This window comes from Salvia splendens, chromosome 9 (assembly GCF_004379255.2).
Source record: "Salvia splendens isolate huo1 chromosome 9, SspV2, whole genome shotgun sequence".
Lineage (NCBI taxonomy): Eukaryota > Viridiplantae > Streptophyta > Magnoliopsida > Lamiales > Lamiaceae > Salvia > Salvia splendens.
Genome location: NC_056040.1, coordinates 6,580,756 through 6,603,846, shown reverse-complemented (window position 1 = coordinate 6,603,846; position 23,091 = coordinate 6,580,756). Strand labels below are relative to the sequence as shown.

Here is a 23,091-nt window from a genome sequence, read left to right as displayed (position 1 = left end):
TTTGAGAATGGTTTAAGGTTTGAAATATCATGGGCGAATTACTTAGGGCATCCGCAATGGGCGGACGATGGCACCCCCGATGGCGCGCATCGTCCGCGCCATCCATCGTCCGCACCCATTGCGGGTGCGCGCCATAGGGCGCGGACGATAGTCGTGCCCTATACTTCGGTCGCGGAGGATAGCGCGGACGATGGTCATCGTCCGCCCCATTGCGGCTGTCGCGGACGATGGCCGCGGACGATGGTCATCGTCCGCCCCATTGTGGAGGTCGCGGACGATGGCACGCGATTTCGTTTTTTTATAAATACCGTTCATTTGTAACATTTCATTTCACTCGATTTCATTTTCGAAACTTACAATTACATAATTACTACGAAAATGGATTCAAGCCCCAATAGTCCTACGTTTAGCGCATGGGCGCATTGGCCGGGTACAGAACCCGGTGATTATCGTTCGTTCGACAACAACGCCCATTACGATCCCGATTTCAGTACGGAATCGTATGGGTTGTCTGACATGGAGCCGCCTCCGCAGCGGCCGATCCCGACCACGCCGCGACCGCTTCCGCCCCAGCCAAAAAGAAGCGGAACCGACAGCGGGCGCAGAAGTTGCCGCCTCCCGGTGATTGCGATGAGTACGCCCCCGGCCGTACGAACTACAACGACGACGAAACTCTCACCTTGGCCCGGTGTTGGGTAGATATATCGGAAGATCCGATATTCGCGAACAACCAGCGACAGATCGCGTACTGAGAACGCATCGCGGACCTCTACAATTCGGTGAAGCCGCCGACCGCGTACAAGCGCAAGCGTGAGCAACTCCGCAAGCACTGGGATCAAGTCAAGAAGCAAGTGAACTTGTACGCGGCGGAGTTCGAGAAGTTCACGCGGTCACAGGGGAGCGGCGAGAGCGCGAGCGACGTGCGCGCTAAAGCGCTGTTGTCGTACCGGTCGATGTACGGCGACTTCAAGCACGAGGCCATCTGGGCGCTCTTGAGGGACAAGCAGAGTTCCAAGGTGGAATTCTGCACACTGGTGCGCCGAAGAGGACGAAGACCACTGAAGCTGGTGATTACACGAGCAGCGGCAACCACCCGGTTGACCTCAACCGGACGTACGTGGATGAAGGGAGTTCCGGCACAACGGTGTCCTCCCGGCGTCCTCCCGGCGTCAAGGCTGCGAAGGCCAAGGGGAAGGCGACCGCGACCTCATCGTCGACCGCTGCAACCCAAGCTCCGGTCCCGGTAGAGCTCCCGACCCAGACGGCCACTGCGTTTGAGTCGTTAGCAACAGCGTCGATGGCAAGGACGATGTTGCAGACGCACAGGCCCTCAAAAAGTGTACCAACCCCGACGAAGCCGAATATCTCCGGACGTTACTCGATGAACTGCGTCGGAAGTTGAGAATTGGTCCGACTTAGTTTTTTTTTTATTAGTTCAATGATGTAACTTTTTTTTATTAAAACTTCGTCGTTTGTTATTTAGACCGTTTTTTATTTACTCGTTACTTGTTATTTGAAAACAGTTAAATTAATTAAACAAAATAATAAAATGATGATGTGGCACGCTTAGGGCGCGCCTTAGGGCGCCCCACTGCAGGTGGGAAGGTAGGAGGATAAAACTGCTGACGTGGCGCGCCATAGGTCGCGCCTTAGGGCGCCCCATTGCTAATGCTCTTGTGACTTTCATGTATATAAACCTAGCGTATGATTTGTAGTACTATAATTTATTTTAGATAAATACATCATATTGTACTCCATATTTTTTTTATAAGACATAGCACAAACTAATGTCATATTTTGGCCTAATACTTAAGGGAAAAAATCATTTATTAAAGATTAAAGTTCAAATTTGATCTCTTATATTTGTTTTAAAAACTTTTTTGGTCCTACTCCTTCCGTCCCAAAAAAATATGCATTTTGGGTTCGGCACGGGTTTTAATGTAAAATTGGTAAAGTAAGAGAAATGTAGAGAGAAAAAGTAGTTAAAGTATTGATAGTGGAAAATGGGTCCCACCTTATTAGAGAGAAAAAGCTTTTTAAGAGCATCCACAATAGGGACGGATGTCCCGGCGAACAAGCTCACGGACATTCCAAAAACACTTTCTGTCACGTCATAAGGACATCACACTGCACTGCTACGTCATAAGGACATCCCTCTGCACAATAGCGGACATACCCAAGGACATCCCGGCGGACAAGCAAAATAATAAAAATTCACGAATTCACAAATACGCAATTTACGGAATTAAAATTTCGACACGAATACAGGGAAAATGCAACCATTTTTTTAAAAAGCATACATATTTAAATTTTTTTAAAAATACATAGTTCACCAAAAAAAAAATCATCCCAAACCAAAAAACGATTCAAACAGTACATGTCATACCTTGAATCTGTATAGTTTGCCACTAGCCGCATGGGGGTCCCGACCGTATGATATGTTTTTATTTTAGGCCTTCATTTTCGACGATAATACATGTGTTAGTCGGTCGAACGTCCGCTATTGTAGATGCTCTAAAATTAGAAAGTGCATATTCTTATGGGACGGACTAAAAAGAAAATAGTGCATATTCTTGTGGCACGAAGGGAGTATATATTAAGTATGTGAACATTTTGGTCTCAAACAATATATTTTGGTTCAAACTTAACTTTTTTCATTAAAACTATCTGGCATACGTGTTATTAATGACTTAATTATAATCTAATTAATTTAATATTGTATTAGAATTTATAAAAAAATTCTTAAAACAAAAATGGATTAAATTAAAAGGAACTTTACTTAAAATAAAATTTGCTTAATTATAATCTAATTAACCTCAGGACTTCATCCAAAAATAAAATGTAATATTGGTTGATTTTTGGGGATTGGTAAGAAGTATCGTCCCGTAAATATTATTTTTATTTTATGGCAAATGCATGAGACCAAAAATAAATTTTAGTCTATGTTAAATTATTGGCCAACATAAATGTAGGTTCACTTTAGATAGGTAAGGCTTATTTTGATTGAATTTGTTTGGTAATACTATTATATAAACTGAAAAAATCTAATTTCACGGTTTTCCAAATAAAAAATGATTTAAGGAGTAGTGTATCATTTTCAAATAGCTATTGTATGTCCAACATAACTTTCACAGAACTTGCCTCACCTCTCATTTATGTAACCAAAATGAGCTTAAACAACAGCATTTTGTAGTATACTAGTGATGGAGTACGTACTAAACAAGCCCAACAGCAGTAAAGCCCATCAGCCTAAAGCCCAAGAAAGAGTATCAGTTCGGCATGACTAAAGAGTATCAGTCCGGCATGACTAAAGAGTTCAGTTCGGCACAACCAAAGAGTTCGGCCCCAGCCTACAGCTCGGTAAAAGCCAACCAATCAAACTCTGCTCTCAGGTCGGCATCAAGCTCTACTCTCGGATCGGCAAAAGCTGCTCGGCAATAATTCAGCAGTTCGGTCTCAGTATTCGACCGAACTAGGAGATAGTGGACTCATGCAGGATTTCCTCCTCCACTACACCCACGATCTATTTAGTGGTGTCAAGCAGTCATTAACATGCAGGATAGTGGACCCATGCAAGATCGCCACGATCTCCACGACATCCACTACCTAGTAAATGGCTGCATGCCACGATCTTGGTTTAATGTATAAATAGAACCTAGATCAGATAGATAGGGTTAGACTCTCTCGCTTTCTAGAGATAAAATACAAAATAGCAAGTCTGTATTGTAAGCTGTAAGAAAACAGATCAAGCAATACAACTCTGCCCTCATTTCTTCCCGTGGACGTAGATTTACCTCAGTAAATCGAACCACGTAAAAATCTCTGTGTCGTGATCTGCATCTTCCTGCATTCACTAACATCAGAAATTCGCCGATTCATCACTGGCGCCGTCTGTGGGAAGCAGAGAACCAAATTTGTGATAAAGCGAATTTTTGACCCTTTTTCCACCCCAAAAAAAAAATGCATACCAGATCACATAACACCCATAATACCGTTCGTGATAACCGTGAGGAAGCTAGTCCAGCTCGCAGGTCTGAAAAACGGCCTCGGGAGACATCTACCTCCGGTTCTCACGAAGAAGGAACAAGCCCCTCCAGGAGTCATCGCACCGAGTCTTCCCAGCAGCCCGATTTAAATGAAGCTGTCAAGCTGTTCTTGGCCGAGAAGCAGGAGGAGTTCTTAACCTTCCTGCAGAAGAGCCAACAGCCGGAGAAGACAACGACGGATTCTCCCTCCTCATCTAGGCATGAAAGTCACTACCGCAGTAGTGACGTGTCTTCCAGGAGAAAGAATCCTCAACCCCGACATGTTCCTGTTCCTCCTCGGTACCGGAACCACAGGAGAACTCCATCTCCTCCGTACCGAAGAGATGTCGGGTTCGCCATGTACGGAGCATTAAAAACTCCGTTCTCGGACGATATCACCCGAACTCCTTTGCCGCGGAACTACCGAACTCCGTCGATAACCTATGACGGACTCGTGGATCCTCATGATTTCTTGGGACGCTATCAATATAACATGGCGAACCAGGGTCTCAACGAGGTCCACATGTGCAAGCTGTTCCCCGAGCTGCTCATCGGGAACGCCAGAAGGTGGTTCGACAGCCTTCCTCAAGGCAGCATTAGATCCTACCGAGATCTAATGGATGCTTTCCACAGGAGGTTCTTTCAGAAAGCGGAAGCCCGGATCACTTCGGCTCAGCTGCTTTCTATTCGTCAAGGTCGCGACGAAAAAATCAGCGACTTTATGACAAGATTCCACAAGGAATGCCTGCAAGTAGACGATCTCAACGATCTGCTTGTCATCTCGGCATTCCAAAATGGAATCCTGCCTGGAGCTCTCTACAGGAAGCTCGTTGAGTGCGGTCCGCAGACAGCTCAGGAAATGTGGGACATTGTGGACCAGTACTCCCGGGCCGATGAGGCAGACCGTCGCAAACGGTCGTTAGACAGCTCATCGTCCCGAGGAGACAGAAGGAAGCCCGATCATAGCGATCAGGGGCATCCTCGCCGGACTCCATTTGAAAGAATTCAAAGGGCTCCGGTGCAAGACAGATTGGGACCCCGTCTCAACCCCGAGAAGCCGCCCGCTCAGTTCGTACCGCTGAACAAGTCAAGAGCGGAAATTTTCGAACTACATTCCGATATGTTCGAAAGACCAAAGCGGATGACGAAATCAGCCGTGCGGCGACCTCAGGATCAATATTGCTCCTTCCATCAAGCCCACGGACACGATACCGAGGAGTGCCGAGATTTGGCTGCAGGTATTGATGTTCTTGTGAAAACAGGAACGTTAAAAAAATACCAAAGCAAGCAGCCGAAAAAGAACAAAAGGCAGAGAGGTGCGAACTGCAATCCTCAGGATCCGAAAAGGCATGAGGATCCCGAAGACGACGACGAGCTGCAATATGATGGAGTAATCCAGACTATTGATGCTCTCCCTGCCGGGAAGACTAAGTCGTCCCTAAAAGCAGAACGCAGAGGTTCCAATCAAGAGGAGCCAACACATAAAAGGCTGAAGAAAGACGAAGTGATTACATTTTCAGATGCCGATCCCGTCCCAGCCATCTCTCCTCACCAAGACGCTATTGTCATTCAAGCCGGAGTGGCAAACAAACTGATCCACAGAGTATTTGTGGATACAGGAGCGTCAGTCAGCATTCTTTTTAAAGAATGTTTCGATAAAATGGAAGTGGATCCAGCTCGGCTCAGTCCGGCTCCACTTCCTCTGAAAAGTTTCGCCCAGGAGGACACCCGCCCTGAAGGTATTATCAGCCTTCCGATCACGGTGGGAAAAGCGCCTACAAGCTCCAATACGATGATCGAGTTCTTTGTGGTGAAAGCTCGGTCCCCGTACAACATCATCCTGGGGAGAGACTGGCTCAACACAGTTCGGGCCGTTTGCTCTACTTATCACCTCACCATCAAGATCCCCACTAAAGGTGGGATAGCGGTCATCCGAGGTGATCAAAAGAGAGCAAAAGAATGTCTGCAGGTTGCGCTTAAAAGTGCCGAGCAATCAGTTCGGCACCATCAAGCATAGCAATCACAGCAACCGGAGTCAGAGGCAAGCGAGATGACCGAAGTCACTTCAGAGCCGAACTCAATGACCGTTCAGTTATACGAAGATGATCCATCCAGAGCGGTCAAGATCGGCTTCGCAGGAACGCCTCTACTCCGGGAAAAGACCATTCAGCTCCTCAAGGAGTACAAAGATGTCTTTGCATGGTCTCCGTTGGACATGACCGGAGTGCCCCCCGAGGTAATCACTCATCGGTTAAATATTGATCCTTCAATCCGGCCAGTAAAACAGAAGCAAAGACTCTTTGCGGCAGAAAGAAGCCAAGTCATCCATGACGAAGTCCGCCAATTACTAAAAGCGGATGTACTATTCGAGGTGAAATATCCTTCTTGGGTGGCTAATCCTGTGATGATCAAGAAAAAAGAAGGAGGATGGCGGATGTGCATAGATTTTACCGATCTAAACAAGCACTGTCCTAAAGATTGCTATCCCCTTCCGAATATAGATAAAAAAGTAGAAGCTTTGATCGGCTTCGAAATTTTCTGTTTTCTTGATTTATACAAAGGATATCACCAAGTGTTGATGGATGAGAGTGACGCTCCGAAAACAGCTTTCATTACCGATTTCGGCATTTTCGCTTATAAAAAGATGCCATTCGGTTTAAAGAATGCCGGAGCCACTTATCAAAGGATGGTAGACAAGCTTTTTCGGCACCTAATCGGAAAACAGGTTGAAGTGTATGTCGACGACATAGTTGTCAAAAGCAAAAGCACTTCGGAGTACGAAGACAACCTCAAATCCACTCTCAACGTGCTCCGAAAAGCCAACCTCAAACTCAACCCCCAAAAATGTACCTTTTTGGTAGATTCGGGAAAGTTTCTGGGTTGTTTGGTTTCAAAGGACGGACTCAAGGCAAACCCCTCAAAAGTTCAAGTCGTTCAGAACATGGCAATGCCGAAGTCCATACATGACGTGCAAAGGCTAACCGGATGTCTAGCCGCACTGAATCGATTCCTTTCCCAAGCAGCCGAAAAGCAACTGCCGTTCTTCAAGGTGTTGAAAAAGGCACCAAAGTTCGAGTGGGGAGCCGAGCAGAAAAAGGCCTTTGACGAGCTCAAAAGTTATCTAGCCGAGCTTCCTATTCTCTCTGCTCCAACCGAAGCCGAAGTAATTTTCTTATACTTAGCGGCATCCGATCAAACCATTAGCGCGGTGCTTGTACGAGAAGAAGGCCTAAAGCAGTTTCCCATCTACTTTACAAGCCGAGCATTAAGAGGTCCAGAAACAAGGTATCAACCTCTGGAGAAAATTGCTCTGGCGTTAGTAAATGCAGCAAGGAGACTGCGGCCGTACTTCTATGCTCACAAGATATGCGTCTTAACCGATCTGCCTCTTCGGCAAGTTTTGACCAAGCCAGAAGCATCAGGCAGAATCGCCAAATGGGCCATAGAGCTGGGAGAACACTCAATCGAGTACCTACCTCGAAAAGCCATCAAGGGACAAGCCTTGGCAGATTTTCTTGCAGAGGCCAAGTTCGATCAAGCAATCCCTGTCATTGCCGAACAGAAAAATTCTGCCAATGCCGAACTAGCACAGCCCTTGGAATCCGAAGAAGAGCCGCTGGACTGCTGGAGCGGATTCGTAGATGGAGCTTCAAACAAGATGGGAAGTGGAGCTGGTATTTTACTTGTCGCTCCCAACGGACACGAGGTAACCTACTCACTCCGGTTCCTATTCCCCACTACTAATAATGAAGCCGAGTACGAAGCCCTCCTGGCCGGACTCCAGTTAGCGCAAAGTTTGCTTGTCAAATCTCTCAAAGTCCATTGTGATTCACAAGTCATAGTAAATCACATGTTGGGTACAAGTGAAGCTCGTGACGAGAGAATGAAGAAGTATTTGGACAAAGCGCAAAGCATCAGCCAAAGTTTCTCCTATTTTCGGATAATCCGCATTCCCAGAGCGGAAAATAGCCGAGCAGATACCTTAAGTAAGTTGGCCTCAGATCCGAGCTCAAAGGCGGAAGAATTAATGCATCGAAGCATTGATGAAGCCGAGGTATGTTCAGTATCCAGCTCGCCGAACTGGATGACGCCAATCTTGCAGTATCTGGATCAAGGACAATTGCCCGAGGATAAGAGAGAAGCTCGGAAGATCACGTGCCGAGCACTTCGGTACGAACTTCATGAAGGAGTCCTCTTTAGAAAGTCTTACCTCCAGCCGTTATTGCGGTGCGTAGGACCAGAAGAGACGGACTACATCCTCAGAGAAGTTCATGAAGGATCGTGCGGCAGCCACATCGGAGCTAGAGCTTTAGCTAAAAAAGTTCTAAGATGGGGATATTATTGGCCAACCTTGGTACAAGAAGCAGTGCAGCTCGTCAAGACCTGCCCAAAGTGCCAAATCCATGCAAATATCCCAAGGATGCCGCAGACCGATCTATCCACTATGCAGAGCCCTTGGCCTTTCATGCAATGGGGCATAGACATAGTGGGACCACTTCCTCAAGCTCCTCGGCAAATGAAATTCCTAATCGTTGCCGTGGACTACTTCACGAAGTGGGTGGAAGCTGAACCATTAGCTGCGATAACGAGCTCAAAGGCATTGGACTTCGTCTGGAAGAACATAGTGTGCCGATTTGGCATACCCCACATCCTCATCTCGGATAACGGGACTCAGTTCACCGACAAGACGTTCAAGAATTGGTGCCAAGAGCTGAATATTCAACAGCGGTTCACTTCGGTCTCTCATCCACAAGCAAACGGACAAACGGAGGTAACAAATCGTATCCTGGTGAAAGGGTTAAAAGCTCGGTTAGAACAAGCCAAAGGACAATGGGTAGAAAATCTCCCTCAAGTCCTATGGTCCTACCGAACTACACCCACAACCTCCAACGGTGAAACTCCGTACAGTCTGGTGTACGGCACTGAAGCCGTAATTCCGGTGGAGATCGGCGTACCCAGTCCCCGAACTCTAAATTTCTCCTCAGAAATGAATGACGACGGACTGAGAGCCGAGCTAGATCTTGCCGAAGAAAGAAGAGAATTGGCATGCATAAAAGCAGCCAAGTACAAGGAGCAAGTAGCCCGGTATTACAACCAAAGGGTGAAGAAGCTGCAATTTCAAGTGGGAGATCTCATCTTGAGAAACAACGAAGTAAGCCGAGCAGAAAAGCTGGGCAAGCTCGAACCCACATGGGAAGGTCCGTATCGGGTGTCCGAAGTCCTCGGCAAAGGGTCTTACAAATTGGCTCACATGTCAGGAGAACAGGTACCCCGAACATGGCACATTTCCAACCTCAAAAAGTTCCATTTGTAAGAGACAGTCCGGTCAGTCAGTCTTGCGTCCTGTTCAGTCAATGTGCTTTATTTGGTTTACTTGGTCTTTATTTGTCTCTGTGCGTTTTGTCTGTCTATGTGCGTGTCGTCTCTTACAAATGTTACTGAGGTATCTTGTTCTTCGAAGGCTGATCCCCTTCTTAGAACATATACAAGCCAACGATTGTGAGTCAAAGCTTCTACAGAAGATACAAGACCACAATTCAGCTTAAACAAGCAGTTCGTCTGAAACGAGCTGCAACAAGCCAACGATTGTGAGTCAAAGCTTCTACAGAAGATACAAGACCACAATTCAGCTTAAACAAGCAGTTCGTCTGAAACGAGCTGCAACAAGCCAACGATTGTGAGTCAAAGCTTCTACAGAAGATACAAGACCACAATTCGGCTTAAAAATCAAGCACTTCGTCTGAAACGAACTGCAACGAAAGTCCGATTCTCGCGATAAAACTTGCCTGAATTAGGACAAGGGAAAGTCCGATCCACGCGATAAAACTCGCCGAATTAGGACAAGGGAAAGTCCGATCCCCAAATTAGGACAACGGAAAGTCCGATCCGAGCGATAAAACTCGCCGAATTAGGACACAAGCTTAGTCCGGTCAAAGATGTTTATTTCATCAGACCAAAGACGAGTCCGGTCAAAGATGTTTATTTCATCAGACCAAAGACGAGTCCGGTCAAAGAAGAGTTCACTTCATAAGACCAAGGACAAACATCGACTTACCCCGTACCTTTATCCAGAATGCCGAAGTAATTCACTTCGCTTTCCGGGGGGGGTAGTGATGGAGTACGTACTAAACAAGCCCAACAGCAGTAAAGCCCATCAGCCTAAAGCCCAAGAAAGAGTATCAGTTCGGCATGACTAAAGAGTATCAGTCCGGCATGACTAAAGAGTTCAGTTCGGCACAACCAAAGAGTTCGGCCCCAGCCTACAGCTCGGTAAAAGCCAACCAATCAAACTCTGCTCTCAGGTCGGCATCAAGCTCTACTCTCGGATCGGCAAAAGCTGCTCGGCAATAATTCAGCAGTTCGGTCTCAGTATTCGACCGAACTAGGAGATAGTGGACTCATGCAGGATTTCCTCCTCCACTACACCCACGATCTATTTAGTGGTGTCAAGCAGTCATTAACATGCAGGATAGTGGACCCATGCAAGATCGCCACGATCTCCACGACATCCACTACCTAGTAAATGGCTGCATGCCACGATCTTGGTTTAATGTATAAATAGAACCTAGATCAGATAGATAGGGTTAGACTCTCTCGCTTTCTAGAGATAAAATACAAAATAGCAAGTCTGTATTGTAAGCTGTAAGAAAACAGATCAAGCAATACAACTCTGCCCTCATTTCTTCCCGTGGACGTAGATTTACCTCAGTAAATCGAACCACGTAAAAATCTCTGTGTCGTGATCTGCATCTTCCTGCATTCACTAACATCAGAAATTCGCCGATTCATCAACTAGTATTATTAAAAATTAAATGAACGCAAACTATATAAGTCGTTTACCATCATGCAATACAAAAAACCGAAAAATTAAAACGTGGTAGATAAAGAAATATTACGAAATAAAGAATAATATGAGTAGAAAACACAACAAAAAAAACATGTGCCTTCTTTTGACGAGGCCCAAAACAAATGGGCATAATTTTGAGAAGAGTGAAAAAAGTTGAAATAATGCGGTGAACGTGGATCGAACACGTGACCTTCAGATCTTCAGTCTGACGCTCTCCCAACTGAGCTATCCCCGCTTTTTCCTTAATAACAGCATTGTTATAATAATAATTTGTCTCATTATTCCATTTTAATCAATTACACATACTTTGTTCCATTTTACTTTTTACGATTTTTTTGCGAGGACTCCATGTTACACTAACTCACTTATTTTATTATAAAATTAATATATAAAATAGAAACCACATTCCGCTAATTTTTTCAACTCACTTTTCATTACTACCTCCGTCCTCAAAAATTTGTCCCACTTTGACTCGGCACGAATTTTAAGAAATGTAATGGAAAGTGAGTTGAAAAAGTTAGTGGATTATGCGTCCTACTTTTATATATTAGTTTTATAATAAAATATGGGTAGGAATGAGTTAGTGGAATATGAGATCCACTACTAAAAATGATAAAAGGGAAATGGACAAATTTTAAGGGACGGACGAAAATAGAAAAATGAGACAAATTTTCAGGAACAGAGGTAGTACATTTCTTAAAATATGTGCCCGATCAAACTGTGACGAATTATCCGGGACGGAGGGAGTACTTTTTAAATGGCCGTGGGCCAATCCAATGAATTGCGGATAAAGAATCAAATAATATACACAAACACGACATCGTTGATTTTATTTGTTATCTATTCTGACTATCCAATCAATTACTCAACATTTATCTTTCCCCTTTTCCTCTCTCCCCACCAAATTCTGATCGGAAGCAAAGCAACATCTACGGACCGAGATGGGCAAGATGCAGTCTTTCAAGGAACAGTTTTCTTTCGGTTCGTTGCTTTAATTTCTCTCTGCACCTCAATTTTTGCCTCTTTTGTTTCCTACAAATTTGACGGCTATCTTATCTCCAGACGAAAGGGCAGAAGAATCACAGGATATCATCGCCAAATATCCCGATCGAGTTCCTGTATGTATTTTTCTGACACTTTCAGTTTGTTACGAAATTGTTGAATTATGCAAAGCTTCATTATCTAGTTTACAGTTGAAATCGGTGCCGTTTGATTAAGTAATTGAGTTTATTTTGTTGATTCTTCCTCTGCTTTAGTCCTTTTGCTTCCGTCCTGAAGCTCTAGACGCATATTTGAAAATGTTTACTCAGATCCTCGGACTTGATAGATGAAGAAATTATGTAAATTCCTATAATATGTGTGTTTGTCATGTCATGATCACGGAGTATGCTTTTGTGTTTGGACATCTTCTGATAAAACTGGTGTGATTTGAGTTTTCATGTTATGCTTTGTTTTGAGACTCAAGCTCTAGATGATTGAAGAAGAGCTAAGTAAACATCATTGTTGCCACTTTTTAAGTTGATAGTCTTTAGAAAGAAAGACTGTGGTCTCATCCTTGGTAAAATTCTTTAGGATTCTCTGATACTATATATTTATGGTTAGAAATGATTTCATTGTTTGGTAGGTTTGGCTTTGGCTGCAGTATCTTGCAACTCATTCTACGTTTGTAGTTTAGTTCAGGTTGAGTTGAAAGATTGTATTTAGGATGAATTAAAATTTCGTTTCATAGAAAAAAAATTATTGGTTTAAAGCAATTTAGAAAACGCAAATATCACCAAAAGAAACTTGCTTGAAAACTGAGTTGCTCTTGTGTATTAGCTATGAATTTTCAAGATTCTTTAGATAATTCGGATAAATGGATGACTTCCTTACGCCTTGTATCGGTCATGTACTTGCTTTGCCATATCGTTGTTTTATTGGTGGACTATATTTTAGGTTGTTGCTGAAAGATATTCTAAGTCCGACCTCCCTGAAATGGAGAAGAGGAAGTAAGTCTTTCATTCCTTGTTAACCACTGTTTTCCATGTAGTTTTCACTGGCCTTGAGGTTTAATTTGTATTATGCAACACAAACACCTGGAGTACAATATATGTAAATTATTTATCGGTGCTTAGATTTCATAGATTCAGTGCCTTGAGAGTGTTTCTCATTTCAAGAATTGATTTTTAAATATCTAGCAGAGTCGATTACTATACACTATTTGCTTGGGGAGATTTGGAGAGTATTCTTTTCAGTCATTCTTTAGCAGTTGATGAGTTAATGTGTTTTTAAAATTTCATGTGTGCTTCCAACAGATTCCTGGTACCTCGTGACATGTCAGTCGGCCAATTTATCCACATTTTGGCCGCAAGGCTCCGCCTGGATCCCGGGAAACCACAAACAAGTACGATCTCTTCCCTAACTTTTTTGGACATTCGCTGTATGAAAGTCGATGGTTTCTTATCCTATTTTGTTTTCTTTGTTTTCACAGCAAGCTTGATCGAGTCCTTGTACAATTCATCCAAGGACGACGATGGGTTCCTTTACATGTGCTACAGCAGCGAGAAAACATTTGGCAGCTATCATAATGTTATGTGGAATGAGTTTTCTCTTGGTGGGTTCCTTTACATGTGCTACAGCAGCGAGAAAACATTTGGCAGCTATCATAATGTTATGTGGAATGAGTTTTCTCTTGGCTAATGCCTAATAGTATGCTCTTTCTATGCCATGCCTTATGCCCGTGACTGTAAATATATTTGAATGGTATGTATACATTTGTTATTGTGTTTGTGTTGCTGGAATGTCAAATGTGTGTGTCATTGTGTCTCAAATACATTAGATTCTGCAGAATCTAAGGCAATCTAAGGCAACATTTAATCCAAAAGCATCTCACACTATGTAATACTACTAATACTACAACTACAATATTCCACATTTATACTTTTTTATAATGAATTAATTTGTTTTATCTAATTCATTTCTTGATGAATATATGTTAACCGTAACAAGTTGAAATAGCAAAGAGTAAAGGCCAAAATTGGTCCTGAACATATAGCCATTTTACGATTTTGGTCTTAAACATTATCTTTTGGATTTTTTGGTCCTGCATATATGGACATTTGATCATTTTGGTCCTGAACATATGAAAATTTGATCATTTTGGTCCTCCGTCAACATTTTCGTTAAAAACTAACGGTCAACATTATCTTTTGGATTTTTTGGTCCTACACATATGGACATTTGATCATTTTGGTCCTGCACATATGGAATTTTGATCATTTTGGTCCTCCGTCAACATTTTCGTTAAAAACTAACGGTCAACGGCCGATTTTTGACTAAAACAATGGGTTGGGTCGGGTCGTATTTGGGTCGGGTTTGGGTTACACGTTAAGAAAAAAAATAATTATTTTTTATTAATTAAAAAATTATAAAACTTTAATTTTTAGTTATTTTTGTTGATTAAAAATATTATAACGACTAAAACATGATGTTATTATACGATTTAAACATGATATTACACGATAAAATAAAAAATTATCAAATTAAAATAATCATTTTTTAGTCAAAATAATAAAATTAAAGTATACTAATATTAAATCTATATAATAAAATTAAATAATTAAAAAATTATTTTTAATAAAATCTAAGCATAATATTTTCTTCAAATTCATGAAAAAATTAATTAAAAAATACTATACTTTAATTTTATTAATTAAAAAATATTAATTAATTTTTTAAGAATATTATGCTTAGATTTTAACGAAAATATTATGCTTAGATTTTAAGAAAATATTATTTTTTTCTTAACGTGTAACCCAAACCCGACCCAAACACGACCCGACCCAACCCATTGTTTTAGTCAAAAATCGGCCGTTGACCGTTAGTTTTTAACGAAAATGTTGACGGAGGACCAAAATGATCAAAATTTCATATGTGCAGGACCAAAATGATCAAATGTCCATATGTGCAGGACCAAAAAATCCAAAAGATAATGTTGACCGTTAGTTTTTAACGGAAATATTGACGGAGGACCAAAATGATCAAATGTCCATATGTGCAGGACCAAAAAATCCAAAAGATAATGTTTAGGACCAAAATCGTAAAATGGCTATATGTTCAAGACCAATTTTGGCCTTTACTCAATAGCAAATTAATGCCATTTCTCTTGTTAAAGTAATTGGCATCTAGTTAGCTGCATTTATAAACATAATATTTTCGGAAGTAAATATAATAACACCGCTAATTTATCTTCTGTAAGAAAAGATTTAAGAAAAAATGTCAGCGTCAACCGATATAAATTAAAAAGAAGCATTATCAACAAATCGCAAGTCGAGAATGGCTGCGAATGAGGGGTTGGAAGAAGGCGAAGAATTTGTGTACAGGATCAGCACCGCCGAGGAATGGGAGGAGCTGCAGCGGAGCGGCGCTACTTTCGGTGGAAATCTCGATCAATCAACTGGCTGTTTTCATCTCAGCAAGCTCGATCAGGTGCACAGATACCTAACCTCGCCTTTCTTATTGAGTTATTTTTTCAGAGTTTTATAAAGTGATTAATGCAGTTTTTTAAGTAGTTGGCAGACGATTTTCGTTATTTTGAATGATTCGCTGAGATTGTTTGATTAAACCTAAACCATTGCTTATAATAATTGTGTAATTGTACTTCAAAGTCCCTGCTCCGTTGGAAGTTATGGGATTTCTGTTTTCATCTACTGTGTGTAAAATGACCTTCATTCACAATGATAATGATCTATTATTGTTAACCTTATCTGGATTGTTGATGCATTAAGTTATAGAGCTGATTTAGTTTATCCACATAAGCTATCATTACTGAGTTTTGATGTCCACTTTCAATGGTGGTTTATGATTGGGAATTTACTAAATTAGGTCTCTCTGCCAAATTAGTTTGCCAAGATGATGGATTTTGGCAAAATAGACTAGAAAAGGATGTATCTTCCTATCAATAATGTGCTTGCTAGCTGTTAAATTCTGTTGTACTACCAGTTTGCACAATGCATAATCTCTCTCTCTCTTATACTACTACAGTTTCAGAATTATATACTACTCAATAATTGAAATTAACTTTGCACCTTGTAATATTTTCCATTGCAGGTCCAATCAACTCTGCAAAACTTTTTCTTGAATGTTAAGGAGGATCTATATCTACTCAAAATAGATGCTAAAAAGGTACATATTGCATACAATGATAATAACTATGCATTGGCAGAGTCCCGGCTGTGTCCTAGGCTTGTGAGTATGAGCTAACAAGTATTAACTGTGGCAGCTTGGAAATGGTTTGATGTACGAAACTGTGGACGAGTCCAATACGTTTCCTCATTTCTATGGTCCATCCCGGAGTTTCAGTCCTCTTCCACTAGAAGTCGTTACACAAGCAGAGAAGCTGACCCTGTCGGATGGCAAATTCAAATGCAGCCTTCTGACTTAGAAAACCAAGTTTTAGTCGGCACACTGTATTGCTTCTCTACGCCGTTGCTCTGTTCAATACCCATTAGAAAACACATTCTCAGAAGAAATATTATCTTTCCCTTTTTATGCATAATTTGTGCTAGAGAAGGATAATTCCCTAATGTAAGTTTCAAAGTATGTATCTCTGCCTATTGTTATGAAAATATTGCCCTTGCCTTTTTGTGCCTGTAGAAAAGAGACCTGTTTGTAGCTTGATTTCTCCATTTATAAATTTGGATCAAATTCATTTTCATGATAAGATGATGGATAATCGTGTGTTCCATATATGTCTCTACTGCTAGTATAGTGGAGTGCCAAATAAGTCTTCAGCCCATTCATCATCGAATTAGTGCTTTATCTTAAATAAAACATTACCAATCTATAATGTGAAAACACATAGGTTGAGAATGTGTCATACTATATGTTGTTAAAAAAAGAGAAGAGAGTGCATCTAAAAAGACTCTACTCGATCATACAGGTAAAGAAAAGAGAAGACTGTCCTAGAGAGTGACACGCTGCAGTCCGTTGGTGCCTTCCCGATAAATACGTGATATCCGAACTTACATGCGATCAAGACAACTGAAGCCCTTCTTCCAACGACCCGAAAAATATCAAGATACTACTATAAGACATAGAAGAAAGAACTTGAATACTAATATAGTCGAGTCCGACTCAATCCAACTACCCATGACCATAAACTAAAAACACAAAGGAATTTGTGAATTACCTTGTTTTTTCAAGAAAATGAAACAGAGTTTGGATTGCTAGATTCTTCGGCCAATCACCATCCACTAAAAAATGAGCAAAAATGGTGGTGTATATCTGTCAACTGATCATGAAAATAGCAAATAGATTGAGATTTTATATGCATTAGTCCAAGACGCATTTCTCCCACCATTTAAGAGAAAATGCAATATTCGCCCCCTACATAATGACAACCATATTGGGAGATAGTTGTCACGTTCCCCTTTAACCATTTAGTAACAAATGCAATTTGCTCCTCTCTATATATACTAAGGTCCCAATTTTTCATATCTCATTAAAAACAAACTAAAAGATGAAATCCAAAAATGGCATGTTCATAGCTTGTGTCACATTTTCAATGCTGGTGTTTGATGCTGCTTCACAGTGCAGCAGGAAACCAGTGATATTCAACTTCGGCGATTCGAATTCAGACACCGGCGGCCTTGCTGCAGCCATGGGATACGAGTTCGGATATCCCGACGGCCGCGCCTTCTTTCATCGCCCCACCGGTCGCCTGTGTGACGGTCGCCTCATCATCGACTTCCTTTGTAAGCTACTAATATTGGCTTAAGCTCCCACCAAGCTTAAGTTTGTCTTTTCTATTAAAACCATCAAATTATCATACTCCCTCCGTCCATAAAAAATAGTCTCATATAAAAATTGAAAATTTTTCCATATACTTTACTCACTTTTTTTTCTCTTTTACTTTACCAATTTATCATTAAAATCTGTGTCATCCATGGATAAGACTTTTTTGCGTGGATGTAGGGACATTTATTTTACTGTACAGTAACCCTCATTGTCAGGTGCAAATAGCATAAAAGTTAAAACTGTCCTTTTTAAAATTTGAATTCTCAAACTAAAAAAATTGAATTTGAATTACTCAAGATTCGTGGGGTGTTTGTAATCCCGTGAAAGACAGCTTCTTGCTTTACGTGATCAGATTCTCGTTATCTATTCATGACAACTTGCATATACTATAGTGCTCGTGATCACCTTCTTGCATATTACTAGTACTTATTTTTTTGATATATTAGCTCCAATGTTTTAATGTTGTTGTATACTCCATGTTTCTGAAAATTAAAACACAGGCGAAAATGTGAAGTCAAATTATTTGAGTCCTTATCTGGAATCATTGGAGGCAGATTTCTCAAATGGAGCAAATTTCGCAATTGCTGGCTCAGCCACTCTCCCTAAATACGTTGCATTCAGTTTGAACATTCAAATTCTTCAATTCAGACGCTTCCATAATCACTCTCTCCGCCTCCAATCCCAAGGTCTAAACTTGAAACGTTAATTACAACCCATTTCAGATTATATTTATATATACATAATTAACACCATGCAAATTCTTATTTTGTGCACTATCTTATAATTATGCTAATGATCCTTTGATGATATTGATTTTTCTATTAATGGGTTTTGGAGAAGGTCACAAGAATCTTGTGGGAGAAGAAGGATTCAAGAACGCCCTCTACATGATCGATATAGGCCAAAATGATCTCACGGCTGCATTCAACAACTTTCCGTACGACCAAGTTCTTCTAAAGATCCCTTCTTTCATCTCTGAGATTAAGGAGGCTATGTGGGTAAGCAAACACCACTCTCACCATGACTTTGCATGCCAATTACTAGACTTGTTTTTATTGGGGTGGCTAGTTTTATAAGTAGTATAGTATGTATAATGCCAAAATTCATTTATCCATTTTGCTATTTAAAAATATGAAACAGTGAAAAGGGTATAAAAAGGTTTGAGTAGTCCTCCTCCGTCCCATCTCATGTGATGGATTTCTTTTCAGCACGGGAATTAAGAAAATGATATGTACTGAGTTAAAGTTGAGAGAGTAAAGTATAAGAGAGGAAAAAGTAAGAGAGAATAAAGTAAGAGATGGTTGAAGTTTTGTTTTTAGCTGAAAAAGGAAATCAATCACTTGAGATGGGACAACCCAAAATGAAAAGTTGATCACTTAAGGTGGGACGGGGGAGTATTATTTTTGGGCTAAAGTACTAGTATTTCAACCTTAATTCATGTGTATTGGCGTTGTTCATGATTAAAAGCTTCGTGGTTGTGAATTGTAAGCAAAACAATGTTGATTCACAGGCAAATTGGGTAATTGGTGACGAAGATATTTCGTGTTGTGAATTGTCGACAAAATTATATATATTATTCAGAAGCACAAAGCCTCTTAATTAGTCATGAATTATAGGCAAAATAGGATAATTCACTACTAATAAGCTTGATGATTCTTAGTTGAAGGACAAAATATGTTCAATTCACAAATAGGGAGTGTGATTAATGAAAATTGTAGGAGTCAATTATTTCATGTTATTGGCTGCTTATTTAAAAAAAAATTACAATACCAAAATGAATATTATGTGAGTTCACTCCAAGTTACTTACAATATAGGACATACACATACTCGGTGGGAAGAACTTGTGGGTGCACAACACGGGGCCGTTAGGCTGCCTGCCTGAAAAACTCGGGTCACTCAAACCAAACACCTCCCAAGTAGACCAATACGGCTGCATCGCCTCCATGAATGACGCGTCCAAAGCATTCAACTCCCAACTGCGCGATCTTTGCCAACAACTACGCGATCAGATGAAAAACATGACCATCGTCTATGTGGATGTATACTCTATAAAATACAGCCTCATTGCAAATTCTTCGACCTACGGTTAGTGACTCATAAAGTCATAATCATACAACATATGACTTGCATTCAGCAAAATATCTGAAATACAACTGTTGCCAATATTTTTTAGGTATTAAGAATCCATTGATGGCATGTTGCGGACATGGTGGAGCGCCTTACAACTTCGATCCAGAGAAAAAGTGTCGGGATGCAGGGTTCGACCTGTGTAAGGAAGGGGCAGGGGCAAGGCCCTACGTGAGTTGGGATGGAGTGCACTACACAGAGGCTGCTAATACCATTGTTGCCTCTGCAATCTTGTCTACTAAATATTCCACTCCTAACCTTCCATTTACCTTCTTCTGCATTAACTAATTTACACTACTACCGCTATGTAGCTAAACTGAAGATGATTAATTGATCGAACAAGTCTTAATTAGTTGGATCAACAACTTGCTTGGATGATTTTGTTGTTTATATATATCGGTAATATAAATATGCTACTCATTTTTCATTTTAGAATAAATTGTGTAGACAAGAATTATATGGTATGGTGTAGATAAAATAAAATTTTATTTTAAAATAATAATTAGAGATTGTTTATTTTAAAAGCAGAAAATAAGTTGCGGGGATAGCTCAGTTGGGAGAGCGTCAGACTGAAGATCTGAAGGTCACGTGTTCGATCCACGTTCATCGCATTTTTCTTTTCTTTAATCATGTTTTGGGCTGCAATCTCTCTTAAAAATCAAGCCCATTTGTTTTGGGCCTAGTCAAAATTAGGCCTATTCACTATTTTTTAAATCATTGTTTCTCTTAGGTCCATTTATAGCTGATTATTACACTACTATTCTTGTTCTTCTAGATGACTATTCTAGAGAATTGACCTTAATAATTCACTAACATGTTTATTAGTAATCATTCACATTTCTAAAAGAATAAAATACTTGAGATTTGAAATATTGAAATAGCGATGGATCAAAATGAAGCATTAGCATGCCAATTCTCAAAAATATTAAAAAACTACAAAGATTAACATGGGGCCATACGCATTGGCCAATGGTTGAGATGAAAATTAAACTACCTCACGATTATTATATTATTTTTATTATTGTCATTTATTTCGTGGTTTTTTTCTCAGCCTCAAATCTCTCAATGATTTTGTTGCTATGAATTTAAAAAGAGTTTTTGGTGCCAGACAAAATCATTCGATTCTACCTTTCAAAAGCTAGTAAATCAAATTCAGAAGCGAGATACACAAAATAACATCATTAGCTGCATAGAATTGGCAAAGGGAAAAAATAAGTATTAATTTTATCTGCAAAAAAAATATATTTATGTTTTTTTAGAGCACTTAATATTCTTTTACAAACACGGGAGTATCATACAAAAATAAATCTATGTTTGTTTAGTTAGATATATGTCTACATTTTAACTTGGTTCGATGTGTACAAATTAATCCATTTTTTAAAACCAAAATCCACTTATGTTTACTATCAAGAGAGGTTGAATAAATTCGTCACACTATACATCTCGAGTCTCTTATTGATTCAGTATTTATCAAGTTTATTAATTTTTTGAATTTAATAATATAGTGTATATTGTAAAAATAAAATCTATAGTTATATAATGAGCCATAATTAACATTTATTAGTATTAAAAATTGAAGTTTGAATAAATTTACATATCCTTACTATGGAATAATTAACCTAACCGCCAAAGTTCACCTTAATTAATACTTACTTCATTAGTTTAATGAAACATTGGAAATTGAAATTTCAAAAAAATAAATAAAAATGAAATGCATATGAAACATCATAAAATAGGATAAGTAATAGCAAATGGGTCTATACATGACATGGAGATTAGTGGGATCAATTTTTTTCTAAAAAATGTGCCCTTGACAACCTTGAAAGTCGAAAGCAAAACAGAATGGTTCAATTAAAATATCATTTGTTTGACTATGTTTTCCTTTTTTAATGGATGCAATAGTTATTATGAATGACAGCTTTAACTTTTAATATGAAGTCAATAATTGCTTGCTAAATAAATGGTTTCTTCTCTCTGAAGGGAATTGCACATTCATAAATCAATCAAACCACTCAATTGATCATTTGATTAGGTTTAGAAATTAGAAGCATTTGCTGCATTAACAAGCTGAAGATTAAGAATCTTGTATAAATAAATGAGCTTCATATATATGATGGGGAAATAATAAGGTTAAATGGCTACAAATCTACTGATTGTTTATGTTTTCCTATAAATCAATTAAACCACTCAATTTTATGTATTATAAAAATTTCCACAAATTCAAACCCCAATAAATGCTTCTAATTTCTAACGCAAACATTAAACTTTTTTGAAAAATATATCTCTAATGAGAAATATGTTTCTAATTGGAAAGTGTACAATTTGTTTTTTAATTTGCTATTATCGAAGGATGCCTTAAGAGCATCCACAACGGTGGTGGGAGTGAAGGCCGCCGTCCGTGCCAGCGAGCAGGCGACGTGGCGACTTATGATTGGGCAACGGCATAGCCGTTGCCTTTGAATTATTTTTTTATTTTAAAAATCGTTTTTAAATTATATAAAATGATTAAAAAAATTTTCCAAATCCCAAAAATATGGCCGTTTTTTTTTCGTTTTTTCTGATTTTTTTTTATTTTTTTGATTTTTTTCCCCCAAAATCATCTATAAATACACACATTCATCATCCATTTATCACATCAATTCATCTCCCATTCATCTCTCATTCTTAATTCTCATACAAACTATCAACACATTCATCCCTCATTCAAAACCTCAAATGGATTTCACCCATATTATGGCGGAAGCGGAACGCGAAGAACAAGAATACTACGAACAACATCGTGCCGCTTACGAAGCATATGTCGCGGCGAATACCCCCGCTCCTCCTCCTCAACGAACCAGATCAAATCGGCGCTACATTCATCGTGACCGGGAGGGAGCCCACGAAAGGCTCGTTTTTATTTTATTTGTCATTTGTAATATTATTTAGGTTTTTTTAATGAAATTTAGTATTATTGAAATGTTATTGTTTAATTGAATTTTAAATTAATTGTGCTCGTTCTTGCAAAAGAGCACAACTGTGGGTGTTGTGTGCTCTTGCCAGAGAGTAGGCAAAAAAAGTGGGGCCGGGCCCACAACCGTGCCGCTGGCAAGAGCACGGTTGTGGATGCTCTAAGGCTTAACGTATGAATCATGCACTACACTGAGTGGGTATGAACAATTTAGATATTTATTCATCCTTACTTGAAACAAGTTCTAAATAATTCAGCTAAAATACTTTAAAATATTTGGAAATATGAATATTATATTATGAATCCGAATCTCTGGTTTATGTATCAAACACTTTCTTTGGTTATGCTTTTGAATCAAAACAA

The 23,091-nt window shown here is 39.8% G+C and overlaps 3 protein-coding genes and 2 non-coding genes across 5 annotated transcripts; 4 read left to right on the top strand and 1 right to left on the bottom strand.

Annotated features, from left to right (window-relative positions):
- Positions 1-11,034: 11,034 nt before the first annotated feature.
- On the bottom strand, positions 11,035-11,107 carry TRNAF-GAA. The gene has a single exon. It is a non-coding gene; the product is annotated as a tRNA-Phe (tRNA).
- Positions 11,108-11,693: 586 nt separating this feature from the next.
- On the top strand, positions 11,694-13,659 carry LOC121748275 (autophagy-related protein 8i-like). The gene is made up of 5 exons (XM_042142517.1): positions 11,694-11,853; positions 11,935-11,990; positions 12,808-12,860; positions 13,167-13,255; positions 13,343-13,659. The coding sequence occupies exons 1-5, from the start codon at positions 11,814-11,816 to the stop codon at positions 13,549-13,551; spliced, it is 447 nt and encodes a 148-aa protein (XP_041998451.1). The 5' UTR covers positions 11,694-11,813; the 3' UTR covers positions 13,552-13,659.
- A 1,468-nt stretch (positions 13,660-15,127) lies between these two features.
- LOC121746947 lies at positions 15,128-16,573 on the top strand. The gene is made up of 3 exons (XM_042140913.1): positions 15,128-15,339; positions 15,961-16,035; positions 16,133-16,573. The coding sequence occupies exons 1-3, from the start codon at positions 15,187-15,189 to the stop codon at positions 16,292-16,294; spliced, it is 390 nt and encodes a 129-aa protein (XP_041996847.1). The 5' UTR covers positions 15,128-15,186; the 3' UTR covers positions 16,295-16,573.
- A 754-nt stretch (positions 16,574-17,327) lies between these two features.
- On the top strand, positions 17,328-20,280 carry LOC121746649 (GDSL esterase/lipase LIP-4-like). The gene is made up of 5 exons (XM_042140559.1): positions 17,328-17,606; positions 18,150-18,335; positions 18,490-18,647; positions 19,466-19,736; positions 19,825-20,280. The coding sequence occupies exons 1-5, from the start codon at positions 17,372-17,374 to the stop codon at positions 20,064-20,066; spliced, it is 1,092 nt and encodes a 363-aa protein (XP_041996493.1). The 5' UTR covers positions 17,328-17,371; the 3' UTR covers positions 20,067-20,280.
- Positions 20,281-20,316: 36 nt separating this feature from the next.
- TRNAF-GAA lies at positions 20,317-20,389 on the top strand. The gene has a single exon. It is a non-coding gene; the product is annotated as a tRNA-Phe (tRNA).
- Positions 20,390-23,091: the final 2,702 nt, after the last annotated feature.